Source organism: Conger conger, chromosome 6 (genome assembly GCF_963514075.1).
Source record: "Conger conger chromosome 6, fConCon1.1, whole genome shotgun sequence".
Taxonomy (NCBI): domain Eukaryota; kingdom Metazoa; phylum Chordata; class Actinopteri; order Anguilliformes; family Congridae; genus Conger; species Conger conger.
The window spans coordinates 34894617-34917048 of NC_083765.1; the positions used below are offsets into that span (position 1 = coordinate 34894617).

General features: G+C 49.0%; 1 protein-coding gene across 2 annotated transcripts in view; it reads left to right on the top strand.

The window, feature by feature from the left end:
- Nucleotides 1-22432, top strand: part of bcar1 (BCAR1 scaffold protein, Cas family member) — a 100512-nt gene that overhangs the window by 21582 nt on the left and 56498 nt on the right. Inside the window, exon 1 of one of the 2 annotated variants that reach the window (XM_061245817.1) lies at nt 1994-2128. The exons of the other annotated variant lie outside the window; for it this stretch is intronic. Within the exon in view, the coding sequence (XP_061101801.1) occupies nt 2090-2128 (39 nt within the window). The 5' untranslated portion in view covers nt 1994-2089. Of the gene's footprint in view, nt 1-1993; nt 2129-22432 lie in introns of those variants that run through there. 2 annotated transcript variants of the gene reach the window in all.

Genomic DNA, 22432 nt, shown 5'->3' on the forward strand with positions numbered 1-22432 from the left:
CCAGGAGGACTGGGATTGAGGGGGTGGTGGGGTGGGGGGGGGGTGTTTGGGGCGAGGGCGGGGTGGGTTAGTCTCATGTCGGGTTATGACACCAACGTTCGGCAGTAAATCTGTAAATCCTGGAACGTGTAGACAAATCCAGCTCCTGTCAGAAACTGGAAGACCCACAGACCAATGTTTTGCTGGCAACTATTTATTTGTCTTTTTCCCTATTCTGCAATTATCATTTTTTTTGTTGTGACAGAGGACAATAAAATATGTTCGAATGCCTTTGAAGTTTTTGACCATTTCAAAAGTCTCAACAGTAGCAGCTGTTCTCCACAAACGAAAATGCTGGGGGGAAAAAAACAGGAAATTAAATGTTGAGTGATCGTTCCAAGTTTGAGTCACTCTCGTCTGTGGTTCTAATAACATGTTATGTGCCTCTGTGCTGAGAGAAAACAATGTTATTTATTAGCTGTTTTACGTCCATTTTGTTTTCCCTGGGTTCAGAGGAGAGGGTAGGGGGTGACCGCGCGGCGGTGTGGCTAGGGTGGGGCAGGCCTGCTGGACTCCGGACCAATGAAACGCGCGGGCGGCGGTGCGCAGCAGCTGCAGGAGTGTTTTATGTTGTTAAAACCGGAGGCAGCGAGCGGGACTGGGTCTCTGGTGTCCGACTTGGCCTTTACACGCGGACGCCACGTCCGCTGCACCTGATCGCCGAAGCATGTGGGGCGACGGCTCTAAATCCGACGCGGGGAGGGGGGGGGGACCCGCGATTCATCCCGGGCCAGAACGCGACTCGGCCCACGTGGGCCTCGAACCGCGGCAGATTGTTCCGGTGCCCGCTCCTTTGAGCGTTCGCTGTTTTGGGATTCCTGTTGCCAGGGCCGATATCACTCTGTTGCCGTTCGCTGTGGAGAGCTCAGAGCGTTTCAGCGCAGAGCTGTGCGCGCTTATCGGAGTTCATGGGACTGCACCACTGTGTGTGCGTGGGTGTGCAGCTGTGAATGGGAGAATGTGTATGAGAACATGCCTGTGTGTGTGTGTGTGTGTGTGTATGGGGGGTGTTTTTGTGTGGGTTTTTGTGGGATAGTGTGTAAGATAATTTACCTATGTGTATTTCTGTGTGAATGTACTTTCTTTGGAGCATTGGAAAGTGCATGTGTGTATGTGTGGGTTTGTGTGTGTTTTAGTGGGAGAGTGTGTAAGAGTGTATGTTTGTGTTTCTGTATGTGTGTGTGTGTGTGTGTGTGAGAGAGAGAGAGAGAGAGAGAAAGAAAGAAAGAAGAAACATTTCCATGATAGAATATTAGAATAATAATAATGCAAAATAATCTTTGTCGGAGAATACGTGGGAACATGGGTACATGCCTTGACACATGAGAGTGTGGGGGAGAGTGTTGCGACCGTGCGGGGTGAACTGCTAGTGCGTTTCAGCCGTGCACTTCAAAACCCACTTTGCCCTGCAATTCCCTGGTAGCACCACAGGGGGCAGCAGTGTGGGAGGCAGAGCAGCAGGGTGAGTGCTCGGTGTGGGAGGAAGAGGCAGAGAGAGGTTGAGCGCTGTACCAAGTGTTCTTCCCGAACTCGCACATAAAACACTCAGCCATTCGAGTGAGTTTCGCCACTGCATTACAGCGCTGCTGCTTTGACAGGCGATGTGGATTGGTGAGTCACCTGGATTTTTTCTCACGTGTTTATTTGCCCTGGTTTTCCCTCAAGCTTTTCGGGTGAACTCCTTCCCCGAGGGTAGCAGCAACGCCGCTCTATCTGAAAATAGTGCGTGCCCCCTCTTTACCGTGCTGTTCGCCACTTAGCTCTGCTGTTCCCAGATCTGGTGTTAACAAAACCCCACTCTCGTGTCAAACGATACTGTTTCAAACAGGCACTTTATTCCTTTATGTGAAATTTTGTAAAGACTCCCGTAGCCCCAGGCGACTGATACTGAGCTCTTGTCTTCGTGCGGTGCGTGTGCTGGGGAGAAGCTGGAGCTGGTGATAGCGGGCGGAATGGAGGTAGAAGAGCTAGAAGATGCTGAACTGGAAAAAAAATAGACCACCCCATATTCTGTGAAGAAGGATCAGAGTTGCTCCACCAAATATCCTACATGAGCGAAGACATTGCTATTTTTATTATTTATTCCTGGGTATGAACTTGCGTCTTTGCATCATTAAATGTATGCCACCCCTGTGCGTTTTTAGTATTTAGACCATTTTCTGCGAATAAGATGTTCTGAATGACAATATTTGGTCAACAGTGGTCAAATGTGGTCAACAGTTCATGTTAAAAGTTTTATTATACACATATAAACTGTGAAACAGAAAATCTGGTCTCTTAACTTGTTCCAGAGCTGTGGAGAGGGCTCTGTCACGGGCCCTGTCCACCAGGCCTGCACACGGCAGTGTTTCCCCTCCGCCCGGTCTGGGTCTTAACGATGGATTGATCCGTTTGCGGGTGTGTCATGTGGCCGCTGCCTGACGGGAGGGTCCCCCGAAATCCTCTGGCCCGTGGAGCCGGGGGGTCCCAACGCGGCATGTCACCTTCAGGCTCCACCACTTCCTCTCACCGTGGCCGAGCCAGTTCTTTCCTGTTCTTTCACGTCCTACCCATTCTCCCCTCCCTCCCTCCCTCGTTCTCACCCCTGGGGGTGGGGGATAAATGTTTATTGCCGTCAAAAGTGCTCAACGTATTATTTTTCCCCCCGCTCCAAACGTGGGAGCGCGTATGGAGAACAGTTATTGATGGTTCGGGAGCCTGCGGGGGCACGGCGTGAGGCGTGTGCGTGATGCCCTTTCACACAGAATGAGGCGCGGAGGCCTGTGTGTGAATCACGTCTGTCCGTCGGCCCTACGCAGACGTCCGCCGTTCGATCGGCCCGGCCGGATGAACAGAGGGTGCGCTTTAACGCACTCCCTGTTCCTGGCCGCTCCGTATGACGGACTAGCAGGACTGGGTCAATTCCGTTTCACTCGAATCAATTCGGGAATTGAATTGGTTTACAGTCCACGATTTGAAAAATGGCCGTACTGTTGTGTGAGGATTTTTTCAATAATTAATTTAATTTAAATTCATTTCCTTAATTGACTGAATTGAAATGGAATCGATCCCCAGCTGTGGGAACGAGTGAACGCTTCATGGTTTCACACCGTTGGGTCCACTTTTACATGCTAGGGGCTGGGGCTTCAGTACTGCACACATGTAAGGGGGCCTGTACCATGAAGCGGGATTACTCAGTTAGCTAGATAAACCCAGAACCCTCCCAAATCTGGAACATGGACTGAAGTAAAAAAAAGTGCTGTTCCGGGTTTTACTCGGTGCAGTTATCCAGCAAAATCAGTAATTGTGCTTCGTGATACAGAGCCATGGCTGCAACTGAGACTTGTATCTATGACGTTGGACACATGGGGAAAGTCTCAGAGCTACAGTACGTGGGGAGCTCGGACCAGATGGGTTCGAGGCCAGATGGGTAGCCAGCGCATCTGTGCGCTCACAAAAGTAAACATTCACAGGAACCTCGCGCGCTAACGCATTTCCTGTGGATGACGGCCAAGCAGAGGATCTGGTGATTGGTGCCATTTCTTTTCTCTAATGTTAATTGTGCTGATAGCAGATGAGCTGCAGTGTTCATCCTCAATGTTGCTGGTATGCAGCTGTTTTTCAGATGGGTGTGTGTAACCCTTTACAGCAGGAAGTTGTGTACCACAGATGCTGTACTTAATTACTATATGCTTGACATTCCCCCAGAAGCTTGTAAGCCCCAGTGGTTACTGGTGGTACTGCAGCTTATTGAGCCACTGGTGCCAAAAAAGCTAATTTCACCAGTTAAATCTACGACTTTTCATTTTTGACAGAATTGTGGACTTTGAATTTCTTCCCACTGAAAATTTTTTTCAGAGGTGCACAGAAGAAGATATGCAATGTTTAAAATTCCTTTTCATTCTTTCCCATTTAGATACTCAATTTCCCATTTAGGTGCTCTTGTGTCAAAAAGCCCCGTAGTCAAACATGGCAGCCTCCATGAACTGGCTGTGTGTAAACACCATTGAGCAGCTCCCATAGCAATCCATGTAAACGGTAAGCAGAAGCTGTGTCTAGTTCTTATACATCTCAATGTCCGTACCCCATGAAGCCCTCCCTGTGTGCCCGTCCATTTTAGGAGGAAGTCAGCAGAAAGGATGCAGGAAATAAGCGAGTGCTGTGAAGAGTAGGTATTGGAGCTCTTTGATTCAGGTTTCTTTATCGGACCACAGGAATCTCCGCAGGTCGCTCTGGGATTCAGCCGGGCCTGAACTGGGCATGCTCAGTGGCTTTGGCGGTCACAGCCAGGAAGCAAGGAGCCTTCCTTGTCCTGCTGACAGTGGAACCCTGTTGAAAAAAATGTCTCAGCTCCATACTCAACATGGTTTGACCAGCTCAAGCTGTGTTTTGAAACAGCTGGTAGTTACTAATTTCATGCCAGTCATAGCTGGATTTTACACCATTTTATTGAACAGCTATGAGTAATCACCGTGTAACCAGTGAGTTGGAGGGCTTTAGAGGCCTTCGACTGTTGGGGGATTGAGTTGGGGAGAAGTGTGACAGAACAGAAGCACCCAGAAATATTGACTGACCTGGTTGGGACTTGTGGCTGAACAGAACACAGCCCAATGCATGAGGTCATGGCTGGTTTCTGGCAATACTGTGACAACTGTGATTGAGCCCCCCCCCCCCCCCCCCCCCCCCATATCTCATTTTAAAATTCAAATTGCATAATTGAAAAATACATTTTTTAATTTCTTAAATAAATTGCTAAAAGAAGTTATAGACTTCTGAACACTGGATTCTTTGAAGGACACGGGTAAACAAAATTTTGGACAGTTCAGTATCTCAGTCATTACTTGCTTGTCTGTGTAAAAAAGAAAAAAGAAGAGATATGAGATGGCTGGAGGCTCTCTCTCTCTCTCCCCACAGAGACCATTATCTCCATGTAGGCCAGTGAATGAGCGGTTGTGTACAGTGTCTTATGAGTTATGACATGTACTCACTTTCGGTGTTCTAGTCTGTAATGCGTGTTGTGTTCGCTTGACGGTCGAGTCGCGCGGCGTGCCGGCTGCCTCTCGGCTGTCTGATTGGAATGAGCGCCTGATAAACCGGATGTGGGAACGCCGCGGGACCCCCTGGGGAGCCTTTCCCTCCCCGCGGCTAATGACTGGAGTACCTGACATTTGTCCCTACTTTCACTTTGGAATATCTTATGTACACTCAGTGAGCACTTTATTAGGTGTTTATCAGACTTATTTTTTAGACTTACTACATCTTCTGCTGTTGTAGCCACTTATAGGTTTGATGCCTTGTGTGTTCAGAGATGCTCTTCTGCATACCACTGTTGTAATGTGTGGTTATTTGCGTCGCCTTCCTGTCAGCTTTGACCAGTCTGGCCAATGGCTCCTCGGACCTCTCATTAACAAGGCCTGCCTGCAGAACTGCTGTTTGGATGTTTTTTGTTTTTCACACTATTATCTGCAAACTCTAGAGACTGTTGGGTGTGAAAATCTCAGGAAATCAGCAGTTTCTGAGATACTCAAACCACCCTGTCTGGCATCAACAATCCATTCCATGGTCAAAGTCTTCACATCATATTTTTTCCCAATTCTGATGGTTGATGTGAACATTAACAGAAGCTCCTGACTCATATCTGCATGATTGTATGCATTGCACTGCTGCCACACAATTGGATTAGATAATCGCATGAATACGTAGGTGTACAGGTGTTCCAAATAAAGTGTTCAGTGAGTGTATATTGACTCTTATTTTGGACTCCCTCTCAACAGAGGGCCATGCATAGTACACATGTGAATGGCTGTGATTGGTTCAGCTCTGTGTGAACCACATGGTGCTCGAGCCCTGCTCCCCACAGAGATGTTTCCTGGCTCTTCAGTTGTACGACCTCTTGCCTGCATCTGAGTGGGCAGTTAATGGGTTAGTGGGTGTTTAAACAGATTTCTAGGACTGTAAATGACAGAGGCACTGTCCACTGGTGGTCTAGTAGTCACCCACACCCATTCCCCCTCTCCTCTCCTCTCCTCTCCTCTCCTCTCTCTGTCCCCCTCTATTTATTCTCTACTCTCTCGCCTCCTGCCCCTTTCTCTTTTACTCTTATTCTGCCTCTCCATCTTTCTCTCCCGCTGTCTCTTTCACTCTGTTTCTCTCTCTCTCCCCCTCTCCCTCTTTCCGTCAGACACACTGTCCTCTGCTGCCCATCACACCGCTGGACTGCAGGCCCCTTGCGTCCCCAGCTCTTTCTGCCCCAGGGCATTGTGGGAAGCGCGCGTGTGATCAGGGAGGCAGGCGTATACGCACTGGAGCCGGCACAGTCGGTGTCTGGAGGAAGGCTGTCTGAAATAAGCGGCACTGTAACATCGCGCTGTAACATCGCGCACACACGGGAGAAGGGAGGCAGCAGCAGTGACCCGGCGTCTCTGCCCTGTCTCTTCTGTTAGCGCTGACTGTCAGCCCCGGCGCTAAAGAGGCTCACCCGGAGAGGCGCGGGAGGCATCCCGCCGCTGTTTTAGCGGGGTGGGGCAGGGCACGCTGAGAGAGGCAGGGCGCGTGTCTGCGTGGGGGGGTTCAGGGGGGTTTGGGGTGCAGCGGGGATGCCGGCGATGCGTGGGGTGCCGGGGATTCCTACGCCACAAAGCCCTCGTCAGAGCGTGTTTATTTCTAACCTCCCGCAGCTTCCCTGTCTGCGGGGGGCGCTGCCCCACACAGCCTGCTCACTTCACGCTCCATGAAGTCGCTAACCGCCAAGCTATCAGGCAGAATGTTTTTTTTTCAATTACATCGCATTATAACAAACTACTGTTTTTCTGTGGAGGCACAGGTCCTTTTGATTGGCCCAAGCTAGTCAGTGAGGTGATTGGCAGGTTCCGTTTCAAGGTATCTCCGCCTGCCCCCACCTGTAAGGCTTTACGCTGGCGCTAGCTAACCCTACCTAGGTCGCTCAAAGATGTGATGACACACACACACACACACATGCACAGACACACACAAACACACACACATGCAATTTCTCTGTGGAGGCACAGGTCGTTTTGATTGGCTCGGCGAGGTGATTGACAGGCTCCATTTCAAGGTAGCTCAGCCCGTCGCGGGGTCCATCACGCCTCACTTTCCTGTCACTCCACTCGGGGGGCGGAGTCCAGACCCTAAATCTCCCCAGTCCCTTCAGAGCTCATATTTCACTTTTCACGTCGCTGGCTGACTGCTGTTCACGGTGTACGCTTTCCCGCCTGACCTCGCCGCGCGTTGGGACCGAGGCCGGCGCTTTGCGGGCTGTCAGCAGGCGTCGGCAGGCGCCGGCAGAAGCACTCGACGACAGCCACCGAGCCGCCGCGCTTTTAACCAGCCGAGCGTGCGCTCGTTCTGTGTCGTCGAAAAACCCACTCTCGGGGCTGCTAATCGACCGCCTAGCGCACTGCAACTTTTTTTCTTTTTGCTTAGCAGACACTATTGTGCGGCGTGTCCAAGGGCAGCGTGTAGCTTGCAGCTAGCGCCTTTTGTGTGCTATCCATTCACATCATGGCTGGCTGCAATACAGAATCAATTCAGATTAAAAGCTATGCTCGGGGTGATTGCCTCTGGGAGTTGAACCTGTGTGTTCCTGGTGGCTAGGCTGGATCCCCAACTTCAGTACCACACTGACGCCTAGAGCAGGGGCGAGGAACCTCTCCTGGAGGAATGTTTTAGTTTCTGGATTTCGTGCCTCTCTGTCAGTTATTTAACGAACCCGATCATTAGGAGACATTGTGTGGCTTGTGAAAAACAGCTGCGCGCTTTATAGAACATTTTATTGCGGTGTAATCTGCAGCTGAACTGCTGTTGATGCACACTGCTAATTTAGCTGACTGAGTCAGCGTGAATGGTGGAAGCCAAATCCAGACGCAGGTATGCTAACCCAGTCGTGGCCCAGAGAGACACAGACCTCTCCTTTCAACCCCCACCTGCAAGGTGTTATGCTAACGCTAGCTAGCCTCACCTAGGTACCTGCTAGACGTGATGGGAGAGAAACGCACACACATCCAGACACACGCACGCATACAAACACACACACACACATACTGACACACAAACAAGCACATTTTTCCCGTAATGAACCTCATTGGCAAGTTATGTGGGGCATCACTAACAAGCTGTAATTCGTCACAAATAGGAGTACTGTGTTTCACAAATTGTGAGGGGGGCTTTGGGTTAAGAGCCAGGCAAAGTTATTGTATTTTCAGTGCAATTGCAGTGCAGTTTCTGGACTGTGGCGGTTATTGTGAGTCTAAACCCCATGATGAGTATGACACTGCAGATTTCTCTCTGACTCTCGTGTTGTTTCTGAGTCGTTTTGCGCTGATGAGTAGCAATAAGCACCTACGTAGCTCAATGGTGCAATGGAGGTGCCCTGCTTGTTGCAGAGTGTGTATGAGGTTATCTGTACTCTAAGTGTTAATGTTATTATTATCTATCTGTACGTGCCATCTCTTTCTGTGCTGTATGTGTGTATGCCAATCTGCGCATATGCATGGTGTGTGTATCTGTGTCCCATTGTTTTTGTATGTCTGTGTCTGCGTGTGTGTCTATGTATGTAATTATGTATATGTGTGCTGATCTGTGAGTATTGCTGTGTGATTATCAGTGTGTTTAAGCTACTCGGATGCTGATTGAGGAGAGAAATAACCCTAGTCCCCGCCCCCTCTGCGTGTTTGATCTACACACACTGCGTTCCCCGCACGTAGCTTAAGGAGAGTTTCCGAACAGGAGGTGTGCGATTTCTCTGAGAGATTAGAGGCTCGCAGCTCGCAGCCGAATGTTTTGGGCCGGTAATCCGCGGGGTAAACAGGGCTGGTTTGAACAGGTCAGCTGCCCGCCGTGCTGGCGTGGTCAGGCCTGAGACGGGCTGCGCTCCACGTCTCGGCTGAGATTGAGACACGGGCGTGGGCGAGCGTGGCGGTGTGCGGCTGAAACCTGCCTTTTGTTCCGCAGGACGTCGCTTTTTCTGGCTCTTTCCGTTTGCCCTCGATCTCTCATCCTCTCTGGTGCTTCCATTTCAGAGACAGCCAGACATAACCTGACAATGGAGGTATAAACAGCAACTGGGGTTGATAAAAACGCAATGCAGGTGTGAGCGTGGGTGTGTGTTTGTGTGGTTATTTTTATCCTTGTTCTAGTGTTTTTGTTTTGGTTTGTGTGTGTGCCTGTGTGGGTGTGCACATGTGGGTGCATTCATGTGGTTGTGTGCTTGTGTTTGTGTGTGTGTGCTCGCCTGTGTGGTTGTGTATGCATGTGGGTGCATGTGTGTGTCTGTGTGTATGTATATGCGGGTTTGCCTGTGTGTGCTTATTTGTGTTGCTTGTGTTGTTTCCGTGTGTTTGTTTGTGTTTGCGTGTTGGGCGGGTCGACGCACCAAATAAATCAGAAAACGAATGCGTAAATAAGCAGTTGTTTGCGAGCGGCTCTCTCGCTAGATTCCGTCTGTAATCCTCCGCGTCTGTCGTCTGCTCTTCTCCGGGGCGACGGCGGGGGCCTGATGGACGCGGGGGGGCCGTGGCCTGGCCCCTGGCCCCTGGCCCCTGGCCCCTGGCCCCTGGCCCCTGGCTCCGTCTCTCCCGGGGACAGCAGCATACCTCAGTGGTGCCGATAGGCCAAGCTGCCCCCCCCCCACCCCGCCTGCCTGGTTTGACAGCTGATTAATGCCTGTCTGCTGGGCCGCTCTGAATAGGAGTGGACACAGCTGAGGCTTTCTCTCCTCCTCCTCCTGCTCCCTCCATCACAGCAGGCTCTGTGTCTTCAGTTTGGGCTGGGTGTGTGTGTGTGGTGCCAGTCTCCAAAAATGCACCTCTGTCCTGAATGTCCTCAATACAGTCTCTCATCCCCTGGGGCGGGGAGAACCGGGCGGGGCGTCTCCGCTAGGACTCGCGGTGACGTCATGACCCAGTTCGATACGGCACATTCCGGAACTCGCTGAAATTTGCGGAGGCGGGGTGGGCGCTTGGGGCCCGAATACAACCCAATGTGAGGTCCCGCCCCTTTCTGCTGACTGGTCAGAACCGGTGCGGTGACCTGGTCTTCAGTTTGACGGACAGCTCTGAAAGGTGAAAGCTTGAGGCTCGTTCCCCTGTGTGAGGTCATTACCTGCCTGATCCTCTGTAATTGTTTCCACCTCCTGGTCAGCTGGGGCTGCAGTCGTTGTTATTATTATTATGATTATTATTCTTACTTCGTTGGCGAAACGAGGACTCATTTTCTAATTAACCTACTCCACTTCTGAGGAGGTAAAAAAACACTCAGCCCCTCCCCCTGTTTCTCCTGGTAATATCTCAGGAGACCGAGCGCTCTAGTTCTAGTTTTTTTAATTCCTCCAACACTGTGCTGATTTGTGTGTGTGTGTGTGTGTGTGTGTCTGTGTGTGTTTGTGTGTGCGTGTGTTTGTGAGCTTGGGTATGTGTGTATGAGAGTCTGTGTATATGTACAGTTCAAATATGAATGTATAGCCATGTTTGCACATTTGCGTAGGCGTGTGCATGTGAGTATCCACATTCATGCCTTTTAACTGTGTGTGTCTGTGTATGGGTTTGTGTAAAGCTGTGTATGCAGTGTGAGTGTATGTGTGTGTATGTGCATGTGCTTGTGTGTGCTTGTGTCCGCGTGTGTATGTGTGTGTGTGTACTTGTGTGCATGTGTGTGTATGTATGTGTGTGTGTGTGTGTGTGTTTGTGTGTGTGTGTGTGTGTGTGTGTGTGAGTGTGTGTGTGTGAGTCTGTGTGTGTATGTGTGTGTGTGTGAGTCTGTGTGTGTACGTGTGTGTGTGTGTGTGTGTGAGTGTGACTGTCTGTGTGTGTGAGCAGGTGCTCGTGAGTGTGTGTGTGTGTGTGTGTGTGTTTGTGTGTGTGTGTGTCTGAGTGAGTGTGTGTGTGTGAGTCTGTGTGTGTATATGTGTGTGTGTGTGAGTCTGTGTGTGTATGTGTGTGTGTGTGTGTGTGTGTGTGTGTGTGTATGTGTGTGTGAGTGTGACTGTCTGTGTGTGTGAGCAGGTGCTCGTGAGTGTGTGTGTGTGTGTGTGTGTATGAGATAACCCAGCCCTGTCAGGCAGACAGATTGAGGAGCAGTGTTTTAGCTGCAGAGAGAGGCAGGGCTGCAGGCCTTCACCGCGGCCCTGAACCCCAGCCCACTCAGCCTCCACAGCTCAGCACCTATTATCTGTGCGGCCTTTTGAAGAGCCCGTCACTCACCGCCCCGCTGCAGCACTGAGGGAAGCCTGCGGGGGGCGCCTCCCAGGGGAGCTGAGGTCCCTGCAGACACAGTGCAGTAGTGCAGCTCACTCAGGAGATGCACGATGAGTATGGGGGCATGCAGTTCCACAGAGAATGTGTTGTCATGCTTTATGATAATTCAAATATAAACAGACACACAGAACCCATGACTCACTGAATTCTGCCTACTGGTGACCTTGTGCATATATTTTATATATTGTGTATTGACTATATTGCATAGTGAACGTATATTCTGTATAGTATGTACTGTGTGTATTTACACACTCACGCACTTAAGCATTTGTGAACATACATTCATAAACACACACAAAAGGACATACACACACACACACACACACACACACACACACACACTGCTTTCCAGGTGACACTGTGAGTGCTGTATTTCTGCAGTAGGAGGGCGGGGCGGGTGGCTGCAGTTTTCTGTCAGTGCTGTTTCTCCATCTCTCCATCCAGGCCCCTTCTGTCCCTGCCTTTCATTCCCCCTCTCTGTGCTTCAGTCTGTACCCAATTCTCTCCTTTCTCTCTCCATCCCGCTCTCACTTCCCCTTTCGTTCTCTCTTCGAGCCTCTCTCTCTTGTTCTGTTTGGCTGGTCCCTCTTTTCCTCCAGCTGTCATCCTCTTTATAACCTTTCCCCACTTCCCTCTCTTCATCCCTTTTTCACTCCCTCATCCCTCCCGCCCTCCTTTTCCAACCTTCCTCCCTCCCTCTCTTTTCTTGCATATTTCTCTCTTTCTCTCCTTCTCTTACTCCCCTCCTCTGTCCCTCCTTCCCTCTCCTTCACCTCTCACTCCCTACCTCCCATTTTCTCCCTCCTTCTCTTTAATCCCTCCCTGTCTTTCTCTCTTTTCCTGTCTCCCTGTCTCACTCTCTCTCTCCTCCTCCTCCACCCGGTGGTCCTTGCTAATTGGAAGAGGCTGAGACGCATGATCAAGGCCTTTACTCCCAGCCTACCGTAATGCAGAACGTGTGTGTGGGTCAGAGGCTGTTTTCCCAGCTACTGAGACCATTAGCAGCTTACTTATCTGGGATTTTTCTAGTCTTCAAAAGCGTGCATGATCTTATATATTTTCTTTTGAATACTGTAACCATGGATTATTTTTAAAGTGCTCATTTAAATGTTTAGAAGTCGCACCTCTCAAGAAGCACTTTGAGACACATCATGCAGCCTTTGCTAAGTATTCAGCTTGCGATTGCCTGTCAGACTGAGATCACGATGTTCAGAAGCGTCCTTAGGCACCGCAAGCAACGTAATTTAAATGTCCCGGTGTTATATGTGCAGTTCACAATAACTTCTCCAGATGGACGACGTTATATTCAAACTTTATCATTTATAATCGTGACGTCGGTGTGAAATAGATTAATCGTTCAGCTCTAGTGTATCATTTTATTCAAGAATGTCATTCTCTTTTCTCTTCTTTGGTTACTGTAACCACGAGTGGTATCAAGCAATAGAGGATAATGTAATTGGGAGAGGGGGGCACTTGCGTGCTTCTTCTAGGGGGAGTCGTGCTTGCTTTATGGTGAAGGACTGTCACACAGGAACGTATCTACAGAGCTGGTGGACATCTACAGAGCTGGATGAAACCAGCTTGTCTCTGAGGGTTTTTTCATGTGTGGTATCCATGGTAACCCTCTCAGACCCCCTGATCCCAATGTCAGAGTTAGTGTATGTGTGTGTGTGGGTTCTTGAGTGTGTGTGTGCCTATGTGTGTGTGTAGTGGGGGGTTACTGTGCTGCAGACGGTATCTCAGGGGGATAAATCCTTTGACGTCCTGCAATGCTCTGTCCATCGGTCTCTGTCGCTCCCTTTACCCACAATCCTCTCTGATTCTGGCTAGGACCGGGCAGCCAGAGTGGAGCCCTAGGGGCCATTCTGCACTGTATCCATCTGCCCTGGCTTTGTGTTGTTCAGCGGAAGTTGAACAGGAAGTGACATCACCTTGTGTCCTGCAAAACAGTTGCGTGTTGAAACAGGACAGACTACTGGGTGGCGCATTCTGTTGCGGCACCATGCTGTGGTGCAGGGGTGAGCCTCATGGTCTCGGGTGGAAACCTGGCCTTGCCAGTGCTGACTGTGGCTGCTAACCCAGTTGGGGGCAATGAGCAATTGTTGGTCCATGTTAATCCGCCGTTTCTTGCTGGGTATTTGGGCTCCTATGGTCTGCTTGCCTTCAGTCCCACACTGTGTGAGGTGGGCGCTGGTGTGGAGAGGGAGACGGGGTGGTTCAGGCGCATGTGTGGGGGGCAGTGGGGTTGTTCCATGAACATGGTTGGGGCACAATTGGACACTCCAAATTCGGGTGTGAATTGGACCTACGCAGCCCCACATTGGACATATTGTTTTAAAAAAGAAGAAGCTTGTTCAGACATGACACTAGAGCTTGTAGGCTGGATCCCTGCAATACAGGCCCCTCTCTCCCACCCATGGTTCAAAGGGCCCCTAAAATGAGGAGAGGGTCACGGGGACCACCTACTTCTTTGAAGTCTCACAAGGGGTCAGTCGTTCTGCTTTGAGGTCATTTGATACCAGAGTCTTTGAGGACAGAGCCCTCGGGTTCTTCTGACATTATGAGTGAGAGGCTCTCTTTGTGACTCTTTTCTCTTGAGCACCGTGTCCAGGTGGTGTCTTTAGTATGGTTCCCTGGCTGGTTAACCACTGCTTTCCCGTGGTAGTACTGGATCAAATCTCCTTGTCAGCTCCCATTTTGGCTGTGACTAAGTTGCCGTTGAATTGGTTATGTTCCTCACTGAAAGACCAGCTCAGTGGTTCCACAAAAGAACTTCAACAGTACCTTAATTTTACTACCAGATGGTGAAAAGTCTACTTACACCACATAGGAAGGAAATGTGTTTAATCCTGGATATTCATCAAATTAATTACATTTCTGGCTCACAGCATCCATATAGCATGCCAAATTTGGTCGTTTTTTTAACGGCATCACTTTGTACGAGACGTAGGCTACGCTGTATGGGACGAGCTCTCTTCGGCATGTCCCGGCTGAAACGGCACCGACGGCCACCGTAGCTGAGGAGTAAGCCCTCTGGCTTTCCCACGCTCTCCTTGGGGTGACAGCGAGGACGCTCTCCGCTGCTCTGTCCACCCTGTCACACAGGTGGGCCTGCAGTTAGCCGCTGTCATCAGTAAACCTGGAGAAGCTCTTTGTGTCGGTGAGCTACAGTAACAGTACCGCAGGCCCGGCCCGTGTTTGCGTGCGCAGAAAGGCCTTTTTCACGGTCTGTGGCAGCGAATGGAGTGGAGAGAATAGGGTGGAAAGAGAAAGGCCAGAGGGACGCAGCTGTGTAAACAACAGGTGCTTTGATCGGCAGCCAGTGGCTTGCTCTGTACCTGTCCCGGTGGAACCCCCCCCTCAACACCCCCATCCCACATGAGAGACCATCCCAGGTGTTACCATGTGCCTCCTGTTTTGCTTTTTGGGATGGAAACAGACCAGAGGGAGAGAGATAGAGAGAGAGCGCAAGGCGGAAAGAAAGAAGAAAGAAAGAGAAATGGGGAGAGGGAGATTGAGTTAACACACTTTATTATGACACTACAGCAAAACATCACAAGGCACAGAAACCCATCGACCCCTACAATACACAAGGAAGGAGTGAAGAAAGAGAAGAGAGGACTGGGAAGAGGAGAGAGAGAGAGAGAGAGGGAGAGAGAGCGAGAGAGAGAGGTGGCGAGGGAGAGAGAGAGAGGTGGAAAGGGAGAGAGAGAGGCTGGAAAAGGTCACAGAGGGACAGTATTTCCAGCTAAGGGGAACAGGCCTGAACATAACAGGACAGGAATGACAGGGCAGTTCTGTACCTCTGACCTGTGTTCTCTCTACCTCTGACCTGTGTTCTCTGTACCTCTGACCTGTGTTCTCTGTCTCTTTGGGAGGCCCCATTGCAGCCTGGTTATCTGATTCCCCCATTCCTGCTACCTCATTCACAATCACCAGTTTGAGTTATGGACAAGGCCAAATGTGCGAGAATGTGAGCCTTGGGATTTGTGAATCTCTGAACATAATTATAAGACTATTGTACCTGGCTGAGCTGTTGTTTGGAATGTGCTTGTACATTTTTCTACATTTTAGACTTCATGGCTGTGGTTATGGATGCCATCTACAGTCTCTTGTCCCTATGTTAGATGTTGTAGGCGACTGTTGTTTGGAACTTGACTTGATCTGGCTGACAGGCTGTTGTTTCTTGTCGAGATTTTCTGTGGAACATGACTAAAGGTCCATTGTTGTTGGTTGAGCTTTTGTTTAGAATGTGAGTTTCAGTCTGGAGTTCCCGGTATAGCTGTTGATTGGAATGTGACTGAGAGGCTATTTTTCCTGGTTTAAATGGTATGTGGAATGTGACTGACAGGATGTTGTTTTAGCTGTTGTTTGGAGCGTGACTCAGGCTGTTGTTTCTGGTGATCTATTCTTCGTAACAAAATAGTTGTTCTTTGTTTAGCCGTAGTTTGGAATTTTAATGGGTGTCTGTTTTTCTGGTTTAGATCTGTTTGGAGCAAGACTTGTCACACTGTTGCTTCTGGTTTAGCTTGTGTTTGGAGTGTGACTGTCAGGCTGTTGCTTCTGGTTTAGTTTGTGTTGGGAGTGTGACTGTCTACTTGTACCTGGTTTAGCTGGCTTTTGAAGCATCGTTGACAGGACATTTTCCTCACCTGCTTTGTCTCATCCTCTCCACAGGTGTTCTGTAAAATGTTTGACTGCTTACAGGGCGCGTCAGCAGAGGTAGGTGCAGCATGGTGTGGCATGTAGAGTGAGGTTTTACAGGCACCAGGTACAGCTTGGGTTACCAGTTAACGGAGTGCACACCATAGATATAATTGTGGCCTTATGACCACTCGAGGAAAAAATATATAATTCAAGTTAATCATAAATTACAACTGTACCCAGCTCTGTGTTTGAGCAATATTAGAATGCCACCAGCCAGTGACAGACTCGCAGCATTTGGTAGGAATATACATTTTGCAATATTAAACAGTACATTAATATATTGTGCACACATATACAATATAAGTTATACATCATTATTATTAATATGTATTGTTTTTTTTTTAAAGTACATTGGAAATATTTGGCCTGCATGCACCATTAGAAAGAACCTGTCCAGAGGAAAAAGACATCGGAAGAGGCCTACTAGAGTGATGGTTCCCAGCTACAGCATGGACTAACGCATGGATACTCAAAACTGTCTTCTCGAATCCAAATCCAGCCCTGGTTTTCTTTTCTCCCTAGTAAATGAACAAGTAGTGTTACTGATTGGCCAGGCTGGCTTCACTCCTGACTCCCAGGCAAAGGGAGGGTGGAAAACCAGCAGCTCTCAGCCCTCGAGGACCGTGATTTGAGTAGCAAGATTAACATGTGCAGTAAGGCTTCACACAAGTTCAGTGTTGAATGCCAGTTAGTGCAGGCACTGCACATAGATAAGAACAGTATGGAGTGGCTTGTAGAACAGGATTTACTCAGTTTCTCTCCCGCTTGCTGTGGTTTGGCAATATCTCTGAATCCACACTTCACAGGGAAAAGACAAAATCCATTCAATAAAACAACAGCAGCAACTGAAAAATAAAACAAAAACCAAACAAGCGCAAACGCAAAGCTGACACCATCTGTGCTGGAGGCCATTGTGAGGATTATGGGTAGCTTTGTGAGAGTGCAGTTTCTGCGTTTACCAGCTCGTGTTTTGGGGATTATCGGTACTTTTGTTAGAATGCAGTGAGTGTGCTGGCCAGTGTGTGTGTGTGTGTGTGTCAGTGTGTGTACAGTATGTGTCTGTGTGTGCATGTGTATGTGTGTGTGCGTACTGGTGCGTGTCTAGGTGTCTGTGTGTGTGCCTATGTGCATGCATGTGTTTGTGTGTCTGTGCGCGCATGTGCATACGTGTGTTTGTGTGCACGCTGGTGTGTATGTGCGTGTGTGGGCGCGCGCATGTGTGTGTGTGTGTGTGTGCATGTGCATGCATGTGTTTGTCTGTGTGCTCACGCGTGTGTGTGTGTGTGTGTGTGTGTGTGCGCGTGTGTGTGTGTGTGTGCGCGCATGTGCGTATGTGTGTTTGCGTGTGCGCTGGTGCGTGTGTGCGTCTGTGTGTGTGTGCGCGTGTGCGTGTGTGTTTGTGTGTGTCTATGCGTAGTTGCAGACTCTTACCCTCTGGTATACAGCCTGGCAGGTAGACAGTTGGCATGTTTAGCATGAACTGCAACCTGTGGATGGTTGAATAAAGCAGGCTGGCTTGAATTCTGACCCACATATTCACCAGTGCTCTCCTGCTCTCCTGATGGACAGTAATGTTCAGTGAAGGTTATTGAATTAGCTCAAAGGCCAGCCGACTGAGGGGACCGTTTTCTTCTTCTTTTTCTCTTTCCCTTCCTCTCTTCTTCTCATATACCCGACCATCTTCTTCTGTCTATCGCGGGATGTAGCCGAGTGCAATTAGCAGCGTGACTCTCGATTGTTGAGAAATGGTAGAATGAAATATTTTATTTGACTGAAATCTCTGGCTCGCTCTTGTCCTCTCCCGGTTCCTTTCTTCTTCTTGGGTCCTAATCGTGCCCCATGCTGTGGAGTACTCTGCCTCCAGCTGCTCTAGGAGATGGGCTTTAAATGATCTCCTCGTCAGGAAAGCCATTCTCCAGCAAATCCAGCACATTAATGCAGCTCTGAATGTACTGGACTGGTACACGACTGTGGGCTGCTGGTCTGTATGTAGGGAAATTAATAATGTATGTCAATGTTGAAATTTTTGTGTCTGTGTGTGTGTGTATGTGTGTGTGTGCGTGTGTGTGTGCGCATGTCTGTCTTGTCTGTGTTTGTTGTAGACACACAGACCTTGATGTCATATCAACCTGGGAGTCATAGGTAGATGATTGCCAGATTGATATAACCTGTTACTCTCTCTCTGCATTCATTTTTTTCCTTTCTTCACAAGGAAAATTCCATGATCTGCGGTACTCCCTATCTGCATCCTACATCTAGAGCTTCCTTTTGCATTTTTGAGGGCCCAAAGGGTAGCTCGGTTGGCTGGAAGCCGGACTGGGCAGGATGCACCAGTGCCTCCTGGTGGCCGAAGGGTGCGCCTTCAGTTTAGTGCCACGGAATGACATCACCCCTGTGTTACTTCCATTGGTCACCATCTGAACGCAAGCGTGGAGCGCACTGATCCGATGCGCAGCCATTCATCTTCCTCAGGATTAGGTCACCCCTAATCATAGATACATACAGTCCGGTGTCAAAGGGATTTATGGGGGGACTATACATGGGGCTCTTTATACTGGATATGACCTGGAGGCACAGCACAAGGTCGGAGGTCAAATGGCAGGCACGTCTGTAAGGAGTGCTCTGTGTTTCGGCCTGTCTCTCTCCATGTCTCTCTTTGCTCTATCGTGAGCCTGTTCCCAGAAGGCCGTGCTTCTGAAGCAGGAAGTGCATTCCTGCTCTTTTGCTGCTCTAGCTAAGAGCCTAGCATTACACAATGGGTTAGGAGGGGGGGGCATTCTGTCCAAGCTCCTTTCATCTTCATCAAATGGAGGCTTGGCTGTCCTCCTGGCTTTGAAAGGCTCTTAATAGCTGATTTCCAGATCTGCATTATTTTCTCTGACCTTTTTGATCCTAATTGCCTATTTTTTTGGTAAGCGTGTGATGTACGAAGATGTTGTGTATGTGAGAGAGGAAAAGGAGTGAGGAGAGAATGAGAGAGGCAGTGAGGGAGGAGAGCAACCGAGAGGGGGAAAGAGAGTCATGTCAATAAAGCATTTTAAATTTGAGTGAGAGGTACAGGATAGACACAGAGAGAGGAGAGAGAGAGCACTGTAAGCAGTCTCAACAAATGACATGATAAGCATCGGTAAATGGGTGCGATCCTATCGCCTCATTAGGGGTAATTATCTGACAGGAGTGACACTTCCCCCCTCCTCTCATCCTCAAATGGGTTTTTCAGCAGTGTGTCAGAGTGTTAAATTAAACACAAGGGTGAGAAGCTCGGCTCCGGAGCTGACCCATGACCTCTCGAGACCGCGACCCCTTGAAGCCACCCTTGCGATGATGTCATAGTCGGTGTGTGTCAGGGTGGTGAAGGTGCGTTGGGTCTGTTTGTGGGGGGTCACTGTGTTCTCTCCTGACACATTCCACTGCCCCGTTTCGGCACCGCCGGCCCCATGGGGGCTGTAACTTAGGGGTAATTAATGTCCCCCGCGGGGGACAGAGAAGGCACCTGGCTTTGCGCTGCCCCGCCCTGCAGCCAGGACCCCAGTGCTGAGGAGAGGGAGGGGGCTCTGGACGGCTTTGTTATTCCAGCTAGGACGGAGAAAAGAGAAAGAGGGGAAAGAGAGAGAGAGAGGGAGAGAGAGAAGTTTTAGTTTTGCCTCCACTTCAGAGGACTTAAATCTTGGTTTTTATTTTTGCTCAATACAAATTGAGAAAATTCATGTTCAGTGGAATACATTTAATTAAAATTGTAAATAAAACACAGAGAACACATAACAATGCAGTCTGTAGTCAGAGTACACAGGTCTTCTCCTTTTATAGGGCGCTCATAGACCCTCCTGTCCCAGATCCGACAAAACCCCAACCCACACACATTTTACCCACACACAATTTACCCACACACATTTTACCCACACACATTTTACCAAGACAGAGTGAAACGTAGATGGCAGAGTGGCAGATGTAGAAGAATGGAGAGATGCCGGAAGAGTCGGTGAGGGAGGGAGAGAAGGAGAGAGCAAGGAAGGACGGAAATATGTGTGTGACTTGTTGGGGGTTTTCTTGCTATGATCTCAGCGGTTGTAAATTGTTTTACAGTGCCTGCTGTTCTCCTGTCGGCCATGACACGCTGCAGGTCTGGATGTGCCGCGTACGCAACGGGCTGGAGCTTGTCCTCCGGGCCTCTCTGACTTTCCCCGTCAGCGCGTTCGCGGGGGCAGTGACCGCTTTCCGCCAGAGCCTCCCGCTAACGCTGCGGAGGCTGTTAATAAGCCACTTCATCATCTTAGCCTGCGACTGCAGCGTGACCGCCATTCCCAGGGTTGGAGGTCAACTCCATTTCACTTCAGCCAATTCAGAAAATGAACGGAAATTCAATTCACGAATTGGAGGATGCCCCGTAATCCTCTACGAGGATTTATTTCAGTTAATTAATCGAAGTTGGGTTCATTTAGAAAAAATTACTGGATTGAAGTGGAATTGACCCCAACCCTGGTCCATTACTCCTGGCTGTTTGACTCCTTTCAGACTGCAGGGGGCAGTGGTGCTCTCTGTACTCAGCAGCTTTGGGGGATATTGGGTTTCGCTCTAAAGTGCTCAGGACCCCTCCACAGAGCAATGCTGATCTCAGGTCAGGGAGCAAAGGTCATGGGACAATCTCCCACACTATAACAGATCAGAAATCAGTGCTGCTGCCCTGTCCACTGTATGCACCTATAATTTGTATCATGGTTCTAGGTTCTAGGTCTAAATGTAACAGTCTAAGGATGTTGTTTACTGTACACCCTTGCCGGTCTCACTGCCCTACTAGCCAGGTTCGACACTCTGGCTAGCATAACTCACGTGGATGCATGTGTGTTCTCTTGCCTTGTAAATCGCTCTAGTTGTCTGCATGCGATAAATGCGCTGCTCTGTGATGAATTCACACATCCTGAGACAGAATGATGGAGACTTGCCCCTCCACCTGCACTGTCGTCACATCTTGATTTGAAGTAAATCTTCCTAACATTCCCGCCGCTCTGCCTGGCTGCTCTTCTTTATGCCAATCTCCTGCTTGTGTGAGGCTTAGTTCCTCACCTCCTCCTCTCCTGTACAGTCTTGTTCCAGGATTATCTCTCTAGCTCATTCCACTTAGCTTATTAACTGGCCTCCGTCCTCCTTTAAAACTCAATTCGGGATTCCTCTGCTAACACACAAACAAAGCCATTCATCATTGTCCCCCGTCCTGCTTCTCCAATCAAATTGACCTAATGCTTAAACACATGCTCTCTGTAGGAAGTGCACTGGCCTGTTAGCATCTCCGGAACATTCCTGAAGACTAGTTTTTTATTCCCAGTTCTAGACCCATCTGTCTGGACAGCCATTTGAGTCTAGCTTGTCAAGTGCTTTGAGGTGCTGCAGAGAGCACTCGTGCTGTGTACACTCAGTGTATTTTCTTTAGCGCTTAACTGATATCTCAGAGCTCTAATAGGGGGCAAGGGTGATGGTGCAGTGTTTGCACTAATTCTGATCATGTGAAATGAATTCAAAGTCTATATATCCTAGAACCACATATTTTGCTTCAGAACAATTTTCAGCTCCTCCTGTGAATATGCTGATTACTTGAAACAGGAAGTGAGTCTGCAGCTGCCATTGGCTGAGAAGCGTAATCTCATTAGCCCTGTAGTACATAACGGATACATATTGCTGTGACTTGTAATCATATTGCATTAGGCGACAGTTACAAATAGGCACAAAATGTAATCATATTACTAACTGGTGGTTACCGATGGGGCAGTCCCGCCAACCACGGTAGTCACGACTCCAGTTCCTTATCACGTTACCTGTATTTATGGCTTGATTTCCCTTTTTTTATTGTATTGGGCTGGCTGTGGTGAATTAGTTTGTCCACTGGTTCCCCTGGTGATTTGAGCTTACAGTCAGCTGGCACCTTCCTGCCATCTTGTCTCATCTGGAAATACGGCAGGAGATATGAAGCAATCCTTCTCCCAGCCTGCTGAGCATCAGGGCATTATTGAATCATTTCTACACTTGACAGACATAATATCCTTTTGCCATGGAGACCTACTTTACCACTGATGCAGGTTATATCTGAAACTCTCGACCCCCTCACTTCCCTTTGAATTCAATCTTTTAAGTGGCTTTTGTATTTGCTATTTATGTGTGTTTTACTGTAATGCGGTTATAACACCCAGTGCGAAAATGCTGTTGAAGGACACAAGACACGGTGTGCCAGATTATTAGCTTTTAATGAATACAGTTTTAGCACAGCACCTGTTTTTCAATAATTACCAAAACATTAACCTTTTTTCTATGACCATAACTGCTAAAACACAAATAAAATAGCTGTTGTAGAGCTGGCACAATTGAGGTGAAGTGCTTTTGCTGAATGGCTCAATATAATAGCTGTGTGCCTGACAAAGACAAAAATCCCTGCTTCCAATCTCAGATCC